The sequence below is a fragment of the Lathamus discolor genome, chromosome 13, assembly GCF_037157495.1.
Source record: "Lathamus discolor isolate bLatDis1 chromosome 13, bLatDis1.hap1, whole genome shotgun sequence".
In the NCBI taxonomy this organism is placed as follows: Eukaryota; Metazoa; Chordata; class Aves; order Psittaciformes; family Psittacidae; genus Lathamus; species Lathamus discolor.
In genome coordinates, this window is record NC_088896.1 from 2,916,538 (window position 1) to 2,931,951 (window position 15,414).

General features: G+C 55.8%; 3 protein-coding genes and 4 non-coding genes across 7 annotated transcripts; 3 read left to right on the forward strand and 4 right to left on the reverse strand.

The window, feature by feature from the left end:
- Window positions 1-259: 259 nt before the first annotated feature.
- On the forward strand, window positions 260-341 carry TRNAS-GCU (transfer RNA serine (anticodon GCU)). The gene has a single exon. It is a non-coding gene; the product is annotated as a tRNA-Ser (tRNA).
- A 1,586-nt stretch (window positions 342-1,927) lies between these two features.
- On the reverse strand, window positions 1,928-2,009 carry TRNAS-GCU (transfer RNA serine (anticodon GCU)). Its single transcript has one exon. It is a non-coding gene; the product is annotated as a tRNA-Ser (tRNA).
- A 1,431-nt stretch (window positions 2,010-3,440) lies between these two features.
- Window positions 3,441-3,809, reverse strand: LOC136021531 (beta-keratin-related protein). The gene has a single exon (XM_065693848.1). The coding sequence runs from the start codon at window positions 3,768-3,770 to the stop codon at window positions 3,441-3,443; it is 330 nt and encodes a 109-aa protein (XP_065549920.1). The 5' UTR covers window positions 3,771-3,809.
- Window positions 3,810-7,243: 3,434 nt separating this feature from the next.
- On the forward strand, window positions 7,244-7,752 carry LOC136021523 (beta-keratin-related protein). The gene has a single exon (XM_065693838.1). It carries the CDS (start codon window positions 7,283-7,285, stop codon window positions 7,610-7,612), a length of 330 nt encoding a protein of 109 aa, XP_065549910.1. The 5' UTR covers window positions 7,244-7,282; the 3' UTR covers window positions 7,613-7,752.
- A 3,900-nt stretch (window positions 7,753-11,652) lies between these two features.
- Window positions 11,653-11,734, forward strand: TRNAS-GCU (transfer RNA serine (anticodon GCU)). The gene has a single exon. It is a non-coding gene; the product is annotated as a tRNA-Ser (tRNA).
- Window positions 11,735-13,322: 1,588 nt separating this feature from the next.
- Window positions 13,323-13,404, reverse strand: TRNAS-GCU (transfer RNA serine (anticodon GCU)). The gene has a single exon. It is a non-coding gene; the product is annotated as a tRNA-Ser (tRNA).
- Window positions 13,405-14,835: 1,431 nt separating this feature from the next.
- LOC136021530 (beta-keratin-related protein) lies at window positions 14,836-15,204 on the reverse strand. The gene has a single exon (XM_065693847.1). It carries the CDS (start codon window positions 15,163-15,165, stop codon window positions 14,836-14,838), a length of 330 nt encoding a protein of 109 aa, XP_065549919.1. The 5' UTR covers window positions 15,166-15,204.
- Window positions 15,205-15,414: the final 210 nt, after the last annotated feature.

Sequence of the window (15,414 nt, forward strand, 5' to 3'; positions counted from 1 at the left end):
TCTTTAGCTCAGTTTCACCTCGGTATTCCTCTCTTAACTTCACCTGTGTAATGAGTAGTAGAGTGAGCCTTGCCATCAAATTCTGTCAAACAATGCCTTATTTATAAACTGCTCTTGCTAATACCTTTGATGGCCTTTCTTTGAGTGACCCTAAAGCAGTCTTTTTCCACCACACTCTCCAAAGTCAAACAGAATAAAAAGCCAGGAGCATCACCAGCATCAGTTGCAGGAGCATCAGTGGCAGCAGCAGGAGGACACTGACGAGGTGGCCGAGTGGTGAAGGCGATGGACTGCTAATCCATTGTGCTCTGCACGCATGGGTTCGAATCCCATCCTCGTCGGTCAGTTCAGTGTGTGCCCCACATAACACTTTGTTTTGAGATGACAGTGGCCTGGAGAGACCTTGCAAGGTGTTCAAGGGACTCAACACACACCTCAGCCTCTTCTGTGGCAAGATATCGCTGTCCGGGTGCAGCACCTGGTGCTGTAGGTATGCCACGTAGATGCTTGTGTGCCCCAAGTGTCGGGCCACTGAGGAACACCAGAACAATCAACAGGTGGATGAAGCTGCTAAGACTGAAGTGGCTCAGATGGATTTAGGTTGGCGATGTAAGGGTGAATTAGTTTTAGCCCTGGCAACATAAGGGTGAATTATTTTTGGCCCGGTGGGCCCATGACACTTCAGGCCATCAGGGCAGAGATGCACCATACAGATGGGCCCGTGATCACGGGGCAGATTTAGCAATGGACACTATTGCCCAGGTTATTCACGAGTGTGAAGCGTGCTGCAATTGAGCAAGCCAAGTGGTTAGAGCCTCTCTGGTATGGAGGACGATGCTGAAGTATAACTATGGGGAGGCCTGGCAGGTTGACTATATCGCACTCCCATCAACGCGCCAAGGCAAGTGCCATGTGCTTACCGTGGTAGAAGCAACCACCGGCTGGCTGGAAACGTACGCTGTGCCCCACGCCACTGCCCGGAACACTGTCCTGGGCCTTGAGAAACAGATTTTGTGGCGACACGGCACCCCAGAGAGAACTGAGTCAGACAATGGGACTCATTTCCAGAACAACCTCATACATTTGGGCCAAAGAGCACGGCATTGAGCGGGTGTAGCACATCCCCTACCATGCACCAGCCTCTGGAGAATCGAACGGTATAATGGGCTGTTAAAAACCACACTGGGAGCTATGGGTGGTGGACTTTCAAACATGGGGATACACATTTACCAAAAGCCACCTGGCTGGACCAGCACAAGCAGAACTTTTACTCCCTGTAGAGGGGGATAAAGTTCCTGTGGTGAACATCACTGGAGATGCTGAAACCCCAACTAGATGATGTGCTAAGCAAGCAGCTCAAGGTGACCCTGCTGGAGCAGTTGGCTGCCATTAAAGGATCTCTGGAGGTACCTTCCACCCCCAGCGATTCTGAGACTCTGTGAACAGGTAAGAGTAATGTCTCCCATCAAAATCTGACTTCAGATGTGGTGTGACAGAAAGTGCTTTACTTGTATGGTCTTTTTTGATCCTATCGCCTGTTGAGCTTTCCTGAAGGCAAGGTGAACAACATCCACTGCTCTTGCCTTCTCTATCAGGCTAGTGACCTCCCTGTAGAAGACTACCAGCTTGGTAAGGAAGACTTCTCCTTCAGAAACCCATGCTTCTGAGTCCCAGGCACCTTCCTGTGCTACCTGTTCTTGTAAAACACTTCCCAGGTGTTCTGCTCTCTCATCATTGCAGGGATCAAGGAGGCAGTGAGATTCCTGTGAGTTTATGGATCTCCCTTGTTTCCCTTCTTGTTCCTCCTGCCTAGGTGCAGACAGAAGAGGCTGAGGTGTGTGCTGAGTCCCTTGAACACCTTGCAAGGTCTCTCCAGGCCACTGTCATCTCAAAACAAAATGTTATGTGGGGCACACACTGAGCTGACCAACGAGGAAGGGATTCGAACCCACGCGTGCAGAGCACAATGGATTAGCAGTCCATCGCCTTCACCACTCGGCCACCTCGTCAGTGTCCTGCTCCTGCTGCTGCTGCTGATGATGAGGGCTTTTTATTCTGTTTGATGTTGGAGAGTGTGGTGGAAAATGGCTGCTTTAGGGTCCCTCAAAAAATGACCATCAAAGGTATTAGCAAGAGCAGTTTATAAATAAGGCATTGTTTGACAGAATTTGATGGCAAAGCTCACTCTACTACTTGTTACATAGATGAAGTGTAGAGAGGGAAATTGAGGTGAAACCGAGCTAAAGAGTATTGGTATAGGGCCTGAAGGCATTAAGATGTAAGGGAGACCCTGCTGCTGAGTCCTGAGGTTCAGAACAGATGCCCCCTGCTTTCTAAACTCCTGACAGAGCCTCGGTGCGGCTGGATCTTGTCTTAGTCTCAGACTTGGTCAACAATTTGTGTCTAATGGAATGCATAAAGGAAAATCAAGGTAGAAGCGAGCTAAAATGATTTGTATGGAGATTGAAGGTGACAAGGGTAAGGGGACTCTCCCCTTAATGACAACATTCAGCACAGACCCCTATCATTTTCTGAACTCCTGATGGAGCCTGGGTGCGCCTGGTTCCTATCTGAGTCTCAGACTTGGCCAATGGTGCGTGTACCAGAATGTAAGCTTGAGAGTTGATGAACTCTGAGGGGTGCCCCACTCAGAGGGAGGGACCTGGCTGCAGCTCACTGCAGTCCAGGAGAGCCCCAAGTGTCTCTCTCCTGGGACAATTACTTACAGGGTCATAAGATGATTGACTTTGGCCATGAGCTCCATCCTGACCTCAGCTGTGTGTGTGTTCAACGACAGTTCTGTTCCAGGTTATCAGGAAATGCCTGCTCAGGCCAGAAGTTCCCCGGGCACAGCCGGGGCGTTCCCAACCATCCAGATCTCTGAGCGCTGCACTCTGCCTTTGCCAGGCAGCAACGGTTCTTGCTACAGCCATGGAGCACCCAGGCATCCAGCTCGTTGCACTTGTGGAAAGGCAATCTCCATTGCCATGGGATGTCAAGGGCAAAAGAGGAGGCTCTCTCAAGTCTGGAAACCATGGAGAAAGCCATAGTTTTACCAGGGAGAAATTATTCTGGATACTCTGCTGGTTGGGACTGGAGAAGAGGGAAGGAGGGAAGAAAGATGACTCTGTTGCGGAGCTGATGCCCGATGTCTTTATTGAGATAATCAAGGGGAAATGGAGCAGAGGAGAACTTCAGCAATGCCTTTTGGAGGCCGAGTAAAGCTCAGGGAAGAGGTGGCAAGTGAGGGGAAAGCAGAGCAAGGGAAGGGAAGACAGAGGTTTCCTGGGCAGAGAGAGAAGGGCAGCGCGGGCCCCTTCCTGCAGGCGGAGCGGCCGGAGCTGGGCTCCTGTGCAGAGCAGAGCCATGCTCTCGGGGCTGTGTGCAGGGCTTTCCTGGAGGCTGCTGGCGCTGGAGCAGGGGCAGGCAACGCAGGGGCTTCAGCATAAGAGATTGCCACGTCCCAGAGCCCCGCAGAGCCCCCGGCCCAGCCCTGCCCAGCCATAGCCCCCCAGCCCCAGGGAGCCCCCAGAAGCGATGGGCACGCTGGCAGCGCTGAGAGAGCTGCCCACGGCAGCCGAGGCGCTGGAGCCCACGGCTGTGCTCTGCGGGAAGGAGCTGAGGATCGGGCCCGGCAGCGTCACCAGCACTGGCGAGGGCTGGATGGCAACGCTGGAGTCGGCGCAGCGCAGGACGCACGGCTCGTTGCAGCTGTTGGCGAGCGGGGTTGGGCCGCAGGCAGCGGGCAGGCACGGGCTGTAGCACGACATGTCTGCTGGAGGGAGGAGAGCCTGCGGGACCCACACAGGGAGCAGAGGCCATGAGCTGCCGGGCCCCGTCAGGCGCCAGCTCCGCGCCTCTGGCAACGGGCGCTGCCTGGCCAGGGCCAGGGAAAAGCCTTCCCTCCTCCCGCACCATCCCACCTCCCAGCAGAGGGGAGCACAGGGCATCCTGCAGCCTGGAGCCCTGCTCACAAGGACCCCGCACAGGACGGGAGCAGTCCCCCTCCAGCTGCTCTGCTGCCTCTGGGTGCTCCTTTACCAGGGGATTGCCTGCTGGCCCTGAGGGCATTTCACTGCAGTCCTCCTGCTTGCTCCTGAAGGCTTGGTGGGGAAGGCCCCTGGAGAGAGTCCTCCTTAAGCCCCTTCCCAGAATGCGAATATGGATGCTGGGTTTTCAGGTGGCTGGAGCACAGCCTTGACGCTGTGGCCTTAGGCAGGGGAAGATTTTCTACTGCAGATCGAGAGGATCCCTCTCCTTGGAATCGGCTCTGACCTTCCTGGCCATCGGCCCCTCTGCCAGCACCCGTTTGTTCACGCAGCCAAACGCCCTGCCCTCGAGCGCCCTGGTCTTGCCAGGTCGGGCTCCTCCCAGCCACTGCTCTCAGGAGGGGACCTGGCTGAGCACAACGCAACAGGCTCCTGAAGACAGCAGCCACCACGGAGGCAGCGTGAATGGTGGCACTGGCTCTCCTGAGGGAGCTCCTCATCCTGCCATTAGTGCAAAAGCAGCATTGCTGAACGGTGGGCGGTGGAGGGAGTGCCCAGTCATCGGTTAGGCAGTGCTGGCCGTAGGACCTGAGCCTTGGAAAGAAGCTCGGCTGGCCAAGAGACCAACCAATGTCCCGATCCACATCCCAGACCATCCGCCAAGAGCCAGGGAGGCCCTCACCACAAAAAACTGTTCTGCCAACCGGGGAGACAAGGGGCAAAATGAACTGAGACTTACCAACTTCCCGGAGCAGAGGAAGGCACGAGGAGAGGATGGAGGAGCTGGCAGTTGTGGGCCACTTTTATACTGCGGCCCAGAGCCCCAGGGGAGCTGAAAAATGACCCAAACACGAAGCACATTGAGAAACGGCAATTTTGGCTTCTCAAAGCTGGCTGGAAGATGAAAGACATGCCTCCTCTGCCTGAAATGCTTGGTCCCTTTTCATCCTGGAAAAATCACTCGTGTCACTGTGTTGATAGCAATTGTGGTTCTCCCGCAGACCAGCGCTCCTTTGAGGAACCATTCCAGGTGCTGGGGAAGCCTTGGGGCAGATTGAGGCCATGACTGGGTGTTGTGCAGGTCCTGCCCTTCCTGGGCAACACGGCCACTGCTTACTTAGCACTCTGCCTGTGGAGCCAGCCTGAAGGGCACTCAGAAGGGTCTCCCTGTGGTGGGCTCTGGCTGGCCCTGAGCAAGACCAGTGCCTGCAGGCTATGGAGATGCTCAGAGCCCAGCCAAGCCCCTGCAGGATGGCTGCTGTGCTGAGGGGACCGGGAGCGCCGGGGTGGGTGGGAGGTGATGGTCAAACAAAGGCCTCCTGAGCTGGGGAAGGAAACCCTCTCCTGAGCAGGAGCAGTGGCTCAGCACGTCCTGGAGAGCGATGTGGGAACCGTTGACTCATGCCTGAGTGTGAGCCATCGCCAAGTGGACCTGTTGGCTTCGGCACACTCTTCCCCAAGAAAACAACGCTCCTCCTTGCAACACTGGAGGGTGGCTTGTTCAGGTCACTGGACCCGGAGGGTCCGGCTTGTTTTGCCCAGCTCAGGGACATGTGGGCACCTTCGGGGCCCTTTAATGGCAAGGTGGCAGCAGCAGTCACCCGAAAGTGCTGAGCCACTCTGAGAGACCTCAGCTCCGCCTCGGGGTGAATCAGCCATGCCCTGGCACCAGGGGCTCTGGGGCAAATGGCTTCAGATGTGCAGAGGTGCAGCCTCACATCCGCGTTCCTGCAGACATGCAGCTTTTTGCACAGCGCTGTCAGGACTGTCAGCGTCTTGCCCAACCACCTGGGGACTCCTTGCAACCCTGCCGTGCTCCTGGGTGAAACAGCAGCCACAGGAGGACAGCACAGACGGGCCCTGACGCTCCCACTCAGAGAGGTTTCCGGAGCGCAGACCAGGGGGAGGCAGGCAGCGAGCACCGTGCCCGGTGCTCTCCTCCTTGGCCTGGCCCTGCCCCGCTGCTGCATGCAGAAGGGTGGGAGCCATTCCTGTGCCACGAGGAGCCCGGCCTTGCCTGTGCCTGAGCAGGGCTGAGGCAGCTGCAGAGGGCACACGCATCCACCTGCCTCAGCAGCCGTGTGGAGCGCCCGAGGCCAGGAAGCGCACACCACAGGCCCGCACTTGCTCCCCGGGAAGCCTTCTGCTTTGAAGTGCAGGCACCAGAGGACACGTCCTTCCCAGGCCGGGCAAGGGCACCCAAAGGGGAAAGCACCCTCAGCCAAATGCCCATGGGTTTGCTCCTCTGCCCCTTTGAGCTGCCACCCAAGGGCCTGACGACTCACTTTGGGAATGAGAATTTGGGGGCTGAGAAATGACACATTGCCCTGCAGCAGCACCTTTCCCCCTCCAGCCTTTTCAGCCCTGCTTTGAGGCCACCTCTAGGAACGCTCCCAGGGCCCCCCTCATTCACACAACGGTGCTTCTCTCCGTCCCACAAAGGGTCCTTCTTTGGCCTTCACCTTCCAACCACCTCTGGGGATCTGAGTTCCCTTCTTTCTGTGTCCCTCGCCCAGAAAGGCGTCCGGCCGGGGCCTGGCTGCTCACTGAGCCCTTCCGTGGCCCTGCGGGACCGGTGCTCCTCAGCCTCAGCCCTTCCACAGGTGACCCAGGCGAGTGCCCTTCAGCAGCAGCGCTCCGCAGCTCAAGGCCAGCCTGAGAGGGGCCCTCACGCTCCCCGGCAAGGATGCGCACGGCCCTCACACAGGGCTGGAGCTACTGAAACCCTTTCTGGAGCCTGGCGGGGACCTCCATGGCCGTTGCTTTGAGGAGCAGCATCGGATGCATCACGGCTGCGCTCTCGCCCAAGGGGGAAATGCAAATCAGACCTTTCAGATGAAAGGGACAATTCTCCATCTCATGGCGGTGCTTTGCTAACCTCAAATTGCTGTTTGTTAACGTGCTTCACAAAGGCACACGTGTTCCACGTGTCCCGAGGCGCTGGCTCCCTGTATAAAAGGCCGTGCCACTCCAGGCCCTTCCATCCGCAGCTCTTCCCTTGCTTTCCTCGTGGACTCGGTACGTCTGAACTCCCCTCTTCTCTTCCTGCTTGCTACGGGGGGACTGCTCCCGTCCTGTGCGGGGTCCTTGTGAGCAGGGCTCCAGGCTGCAGGATGCCCTGTGCTCCCCTCTGCTGGGAGGTGGGATGGTGCGGGAGGAGGGAAGGCTTTTCCCTGGCCCTGGCCAGGCAGCGCCCGTTGCCAGAGGCGCGGAGCTGGCGCCTGACGGGGCCCGGCAGCTCATGGCCTCTGCTCCCTGTGTGGGTCCCGCAGGCTCTCCTCCCTCCAGCAGACATGTCGTGCTACAGCCCGTGCCTGCCCGCTGCCTGCGGCCCAACCCCGCTCGCCAACAGCTGCAACGAGCCGTGCGTCCTGCGCTGCGCCGACTCCAGCGTTGCCATCCAGCCCTCGCCAGTGCTGGTGACGCTGCCGGGCCCGATCCTCAGCTCCTTCCCGCAGAGCACAGCCGTGGGCTCCAGCGCCTCGGCTGCCGTGGGCAGCTCTCTCAGCGCTGCCAGCGTGCCCATCGCTTCTGGGGGCTCCCTGGGGCTGGGGGGCTATGGCTGGGCAGGGCTGGGCCGGGGGCTCTGCGGGGCTCTGGGACGTGGCAATCTCTTATGCTGAAGCCCCTGCGTTGCCTGCCCCTGCTCCAGCGCCAGCAGCCTCCAGGAAAGCCCTGCACACAGCCCCGAGAGCGTGGCTCTGCTCTGCACAGGAGCCCAGCTCCGGCCGCTCCGCCTGCAGGAAGGGGCCCGCGCTGCCCTTCTCTCTCTGCCCAGGAAACCTCTGTCTTCCCTTCCCTTGCTCTGCTTTCCCCTCACTTGCCACCTCTTCCCTGAGCTTTACTCGGCCTCCAAAAGGCATTGCTGAAGTTCTCCTCTGCTCCATTTCCCCTTGATTATCTCAATAAAGACATCGGGCATCAGCTCCGCAACAGAGTCATCTTTCTTCCCTCCTTCCCTCTTCTCCAGTCCCAACCAGCAGAGTATGCAGAACCCTTCCTCCCTCGGTAAAACTATGGCTTTCTCCGTGGTTTCAGCACTTGAGAGAGCCTCCTCTTTTGCCCTTGACATCCCATGGCAATGGAGATTGCCTTTCCACAAGTGCAACGAGCTGGATGCCTGGGTGCTCCATGGCTGTAGCAAGAACCGTTGCTGCCTGGCAAAGGCAGAGTGGAGCGCGCAGAGATCTGGATGGTTGGGAACGCCCCGGCTGTGCCCGGGGAACTTCTGGCCTGAGCAGGCATTTCCTGACAACCTGGAACAGAACTGTCGTGGAACACACACACAGCTGAGGTCAGGATGGAGCTCATGGCCAAAGCAAATCATCTTATAGGATCAAAGAATCATAGAATATTAAGGCTTGGAAAGGACCTCAAGGTCATCCAGTTGCAACCCCCCTGCCATGGGCAGGGACACCTCACACTAAACCATACAACCCAAGGCTTCATCCAACCTGGCCTTCAACACTGCCAGGGATGGAGCACTCACAACCTCACTGGGCAACCCATTCCAGTGCCTCACCACCCTAACAGGAAAGAATTTCCTCCTTATATCCAATCTAAACTTCCCCTGTTTAAGTTTTAACCCGTTTACCCCTTGTCCTGTCACTACAGTCCCTGACGAAGAGTCCCTCCCCAGCATCCCTATAGGCCCCCTTCAGGTACTGGAAGCTGCTCTGAGGTCTCCATGCAGCCTTCTCTTCTCCAGGCTGAACAGCCCCAACTTCCTCAGCCTGGCTTCATACGGGAGGTGCTCCAGCCCCTGATCATCCTCGTGGCCTCCTCTGGACTTGTTCCAGCAGTTCCATGTCCTTTTTATGTTGAGGACACCAGAACTGCACACAGTGCTCCAGGTGAGGTCTCACAAGAGCAGAGTAGAGGGGCAGGATCACCTCCTTCGACCTGCTGTTCACGCTCCTTTTGATGCAGCCCAGGATACGGTTGGTTTCTGGGCTGCAAGCACACACTGGACCTGGCTCATGTTCATTTTCTCATTGACCAGCACCCCCAAGTCCTTCTCTGCAGGGCCGCTCTGAATCTCTTCTCTGCCCAACCTGTAGCTGTGCCTGGGATTGCTCCGACTCAGGTGTAGGACCTTGCACTTGTCATGGTTGAACTTCATAAGGTTGGCATCAGCCCACCTCACAAGCGTGTCGAGGTCCCTCTGGATGCCATCCCTTCCCTCCAGCATGTCAACCGGACCACACAGCTTGGTGTCATCGGCAAACCTGCTGAGGGCACACTCAATCCCACTGTCCGTGTCAGCGACGAAGATGTTAAACAAGACTTGTCCCAACACCGATCCCTGAGGGACACCGCTCATTACTGGTCTCCAGCTGGACATCGAGCCATTGACCACAACTCTTTGTGTGCGGCCATCCAGCCAGTTCTTTATCCACCGAGTGGTCCACCTATCAAATTGATGTCTCTCAAATTTACAGACAAGGATGTCATGTGGGACAGCATCGAACACTTTGCACAAGTCCAGGTAGATGACATCAACTGCTCTACCCCTCTCCATCAGTTCTGTAGCACCAACATAGAAGGCCACCAAATTGGTCAGGCAGGATTTCCCCTTAGTGAAGCCACGCTGGCTGTCACCAAGCACCTTGTTTTTCATGTGCCTTAGCATGCCTTCCAGGCGGATGTGCTCCAAGATTTTACCAGGCACAGAGGTGAGACTGACTGCTCTGTAATTCCCCGGGTCTTCCATTTTCCCCTTCTTGAAAATGGGGGTTATATTTCCCTTTTTCCAGTCGTCAGGAACTTCACTTGACTGCCATGATTTTTCAAACATGATGGCCAGTGGCTTAGCAACTTCATTCGCCAGCTCCTTCAGGACCCGCGGATGGATTCCATCAGGTCCCACGGACTTGTGCACATTCAGGTTTTTAAGACAGTCTCAAACCACATCCTCTCCTACAGTGGGCCCAAGGTCTTCATTCTCACAGTCCCTGTATCTACCTTCCAAGACTTGGGTGGTGTCGTCAGAGCCTTTGCCAGTGAAGACCGAGGCAAAGAAGTCGTTCAGAACTTCAGCCTTCTCCAAATCCTGTGTAGCCAGTTCTCCCGATAGCTTCCGGAGGGTGCCTGCGTTGTCCCTAGTCTGCTTTTTATTCGCTACGTACCTATAGAATCCCTTCCTGTTATCCTTAACATCCCTAGCCAAGTTTAATTCTAACCGGGCCTTAACCTTCCTAACCTGGTCCCTAGCTTCCCAGACAACATTCCTGTATTCATCCCAGCCGCCTGTCCTTGCTTTCACCTTTTATAAGCCTTGTTATTCCTTTGAATTTTCCTCAGCAGCTCCTTATCCATCCAAGGAGGTCTCCTGGCCCTCCTGCTGCACTTCCTTCTAGTTAGGATGCAGCACTCCTGAGCTTGCCGTAGGCGATCCTTGAATACCAACCAACAGTCTTGGGCCCCCCTGCCCTCCAGGCCTATATCCCATGGAACCTTACTAAGCAGGCTCCTGAAGAGGCCAAAGTCTGCTCTCTCGCAGTCCAGGGCAGTGAGCTTGCTGCATGCCCTTCTCACTGTCCTGAGGATCTCAAATTCGACCATCTCGTGATCGCTGCATCCAAGGCTGCCCTGGAGCATCACATTTCCAACCAGCCCTTCCCTGTTGGTGAGCACGAGCTCAAGCATGGCACCTCTCCTTGTCGGCTCCTCTATTACTTGCAGAAGGAAGTTCCCTTCCACACAATCGAGGAACCTCCTGGATTGCTTGTGCCGGGCAGCACCGTCGCTCCAACAGATGTCAGGGTGGTTGAAGTCCCCCATGAGAACAAGGGCCTGCGAGCGTGAGGCTTTTCCTATCTGTCTGTAGAGTGCTTCATCTGCAGGTTCTCCTTGATCAGGCGGTCTGTAACGGATCCCCACAGTAATGTCTACCATCGCTGTTTTCCCTTTAACCCTGACCCACAAACTCTCTGTTAAGTGATCACCTGTCCCCAGACAGAGTTCCATACTCTCCAGCCTACCCCTAGCATACAGGGCAACTCCCCTTCACCTGCCTGCTGGGCCTGTCCTTTCTAAAGAGCCTGTAGCCTTCCATTCCAACACTCCAGTCACAGGAGCCATCCCACCATGTTTCTGTGATGCCTATTATATCATATGAGTCTGTAAGTAATTGTCCCAGGAGAGAGACACCTGGGGCTCTCCTGGACTGCAGTGAGCTGCAACCAGGTCGCTCCCTCTGACTGGGGCACCCCTCAGAGTTCATAAACTCTCAAGGGCACATTCCACTACATGCACCATTGGCCAGGCCTGAGACAAGGTAGGAGCCAGGCGCACCCAGGCTCCATCAGGTGTTTAGAAAGCAGGGGGCATCTGTTCTGAACCTCAGGACTCAGCAGCAGGGTCTCCCTTATATCTTTATGACTTCAGGCCCTATACCAATACCCTTTAGCTCAGTTTCACCTCGGTATTCCTCTCTTAACTTCACCTGTGTAATGAGTAGTAGAGTGAGCCTTGCCATCAAATTCTGTCAAACAATGCCTTATTTATAAACTGCTCTTGCTAATACCTTTGATGGCCTTTCTTTGAGTGACCCTAAAGCAGTCTTTTTCCACCACACTCTCCAAAGTCAAACAGAATAAAAAGCCAGGAGCATCACCAGCATCAGTTGCAGGAGCATCAGTGGCAGCAGCAGGAGGACACTGACGAGGTGGCCGAGTGGTGAAGGCGATGGACTGCTAATCCATTGTGCTCTGCACGCATGGGTTCGAATCCCATCCTCGTCGGTCAGTTCAGTGTGTGCCCCACATAACACTTTGTTTTGAGATGACAGTGGCCTGGAGAGACCTTGCAAGGTGTTCAAGGGACTCAACACACACCTCAGCCTCTTCTGTGGCAAGATATCGCTGTCCGGGTGCAGCACCTGGTGCTGTAGGTATGCCACGTAGATGCTTGTGTGCCCAAGTGTCGGGCCACTGAGGAACACCAGAACAATCAACAGGTGGATGAAGCTGCTAAGACTGAAGTGGCTCAGATGGATTTAGGTTGGCGATGTAAGGGTGAATTAGTTTTAGCCCTGGCAACATAAGGGTGAATTATTTTTGGCCCGGTGGGCCCATGACACTTCAGGCCATCAGGGCAGAGATGCACCATACAGATGGGCCCGTGATCACGGGGCAGATTTAGCAATGGACACTATTGCCCAGGTTATTCACAAGTGTGAAGCGTGCTGCAATTGAGCAAGCCAAGTGGTTAGAGCCTCTCTGGTATGGAGGACGATGGCTGAAGTATAACTATGGGGAGGCCTGGCAGGTTGACTATATCGCACTCCCATCAACGCGCCAAGGCAAGTGCCATGTGCTTACCGTGGTAGAAGCAACCACCGGCTGGCTGGAAACGTACGCTGTGCCCCACGCCACTGCCCGGAACACTGTCCTGGGCCTTGAGAAACAGATTTTGTGGCGACACGGCACCCCAGAGAGAACTGAGTCAGACAATGGGACTCATTTCCAGAACAACCTCATACATTTGGGCCAAAGAGCACGGCATTGAGCGGGTGTAGCACATCCCCTACCATGCACCAGCCTCTGGGAGAATCGAACGGTATAATGGGCTGTTAAAAACCACACTGGGAGCTATGGGTGGTGGGACTTTCAAACATGGGGATACACATTTACCAAAAGCCACCTGGCTGGACCAGCACAAGCAGAACTTTTACTCCCTGTAGAGGGGGATAAAGTTCCTGTGGTGAACATCACTGGAGATGCTGAAACCCCAACTAGATGATGTGCTAAGCAAGCAGCTCAAGGTGACCCTGCTGGAGCAGTTGGCTGCCATTAAAGGATCTCTGGAGGTACCTTCCACCCCCAGCGATTCTGAGACTCTGTGAACAGGTAAGAGTAATGTCTCCCATCAAAATCTGACTTCAGATGTGGTGTGACAGAAAGTGCTTTACTTGTATGGTCTTTTTTGATCCTATCGCCTGTTGAGCTTTCCTGAAGGCAAGGTGAACAACATCCACTGCTCTTGCCTTCTCTATCAGGCTAGTGACCTCCCTGTAGAAGACTACCAGCTTGGTAAGGAAGACTTCTCCTTCAGAAACCCATGCTTCTGAGTCCCAGGCACCTTCCTGTGCTACCTGTTCTTGTAAAACACTTCCCAGGTGTTCTGCTCTCTCATCATTGCAGGGATCAAGGAGGCAGTGAGATTCCTGTGAGTTTATGGATCTCCCTTGTTTCCCTTCTTGTTCCTCCTGCCTAGGTGCAGACAGAAGAGGCTGAGGTGTGTGCTGAGTCCCTTGAACACCTTGCAAGGTCTCTCCAGGCCACTGTCATCTCAAAACAAAATGTTATGTGGGGCACACACTGAGCTGACCAACGAGGAAGGGATTCGAACCCACGCGTGCAGAGCACAATGGATTAGCAGTCCATCGCCTTCACCACTCGGCCACCTCGTCAGTGTCCTGCTCCTGCTGCTGCTGCTGATGATGAGGGCTTTTTATTCTGTTTGATGTTGGAGAGTGTGGTGGAAAATGGCTGCTTTAGGGTCCCTCAAAAAATGACCATCAAAGGTATTAGCAAGAGCAGTTTATAAATAAGGCATTGTTTGACAGAATTTGATGGCAAAGCTCACTCTACTACTTGTTACATAGATGAAGTGTAGAGAGGGAAATTGAGGTGAAACCGAGCTAAAGAGTATTGGTATAGGGCCTGAAGGCATTAAGATGTAAGGGAGACCCTGCTGCTGAGTCCTGAGGTTCAGAACAGATGCCCCCTGCTTTCTAAACTCCTGACAGAGCCTCGGTGCGGCTGGATCTTGTCTTAGTCTCAGACTTGGTCAACAATTTGTGTCTAATGGAATGCATAAAGGAAAATCAAGGTAGAAGCGAGCTAAAATGATTTGTATGGAGATTGAAGGTGACAAGGGTAAGGGGACTCTCCCCTTAATGACAACATTCAGCACAGACCCCTATCATTTTCTGAACTCCTGATGGAGCCTGGGTGCGCCTGGTTCCTATCTGAGTCTCAGACTTGGCCAATGGTGCGTGTACCAGAATGTAAGCTTGAGAGTTGATGAACTCTGAGGGGTGCCCCACTCAGAGGGAGGGACCTGGCTGCAGCTCACTGCAGTCCAGGAGAGCCCCAAGTGTCTCTCTCCTGGGACAATTACTTACAGGGTCATAAGATGATTGACTTTGGCCATGAGCTCCATCCTGACCTCAGCTGTGTGTGTGTTCAACGACAGTTCTGTTCCAGGTTATCAGGAAATGCCTGCTCAGGCCAGAAGTTCCCCGGGCACAGCCGGGGCGTTCCCAACCATCCAGATCTCTGAGCGCTGCACTCTGCCTTTGCCAGGCAGCAACGGTTCTTGCTACAGCCATGGAGCACCCAGGCATCCAGCTCGTTGCACTTGTGGAAAGGCAATCTCCATTGCCATGGGATGTCAAGGGCAAAAGAGGAGGCTCTCTCAAGTCTGGAAACCATGGAGAAAGCCATAGTTTTACCAGGGAGAAATTATTCTGGATACTCTGCTGGTTGGGACTGGAGAAGAGGGAAGGAGGGAAGAAAGATGACTCTGTTGCGGAGCTGATGCCCGATGTCTTTATTGAGATAATCAAGGGGAAATGGAGCAGAGGAGAACTTCAGCAATGCCTTTTGGAGGCCGAGTAAAGCTCAGGGAAGAGGTGGCAAGTGAGGGGAAAGCAGAGCAAGGGAAGGGAAGACAGAGGTTTCCTGGGCAGAGAGAGAAGGGCAGCGCGGGCCCCTTCCTGCAGGCGGAGCGGCCGGAGCTGGGCTCCTGTGCAGAGCAGAGCCATGCTCTCGGGGCTGTGTGCAGGGCTTTCCTGGAGGCTGCTGGCGCTGGAGCAGGGGCAGGCAACGCAGGGGCTTCAGCATAAGAGATTGCCACGTCCCAGAGCCCCGCAGAGCCCCCGGCCCAGCCCTGCCCAGCCATAGCCCCCCAGCCCCAGGGAGCCCCCAGAAGCGATGGGCACACTGGCAGCGCTGAGAGAGCTGCCCACGGCAGCCGAGGCGCTGGAGCCCACGGCTGTGCTCTGCGGGAAGGAGCTGAGGATCGGGCCCGGCAGCGTCACCAGCACTGGCGAGGGCTGGATGGCAACGCTGGAGTCGGCGCAGCGCAGGACGCACGGCTCGTTGCAGCTGTTGGCGAGCGGGGTTGGGCCGCAGGCAGCGGGCAGGCACGGGCTGTAGCACGACATGTCTGCTGGAGGGAGGAGAGCCTGCGGGACCCACACAGGGAGCAGAGGCCATGAGCTGCCGGGCCCCGTCAGGCGCCAGCTCCGCGCCTCTGGCAACGGGCGCTGCCTGGCCAGGGCCAGGGAAAAGCCTTCCCTCCTCCCGCACCATCCCACCTCCCAGCAGAGGGGAGCACAGGGCATCCTGCAGCCTGGAGCCCTGCTCACAAGGACCCCGCACAGGACGGGAGCAGTCCCCCTCCAGCTGCTCTG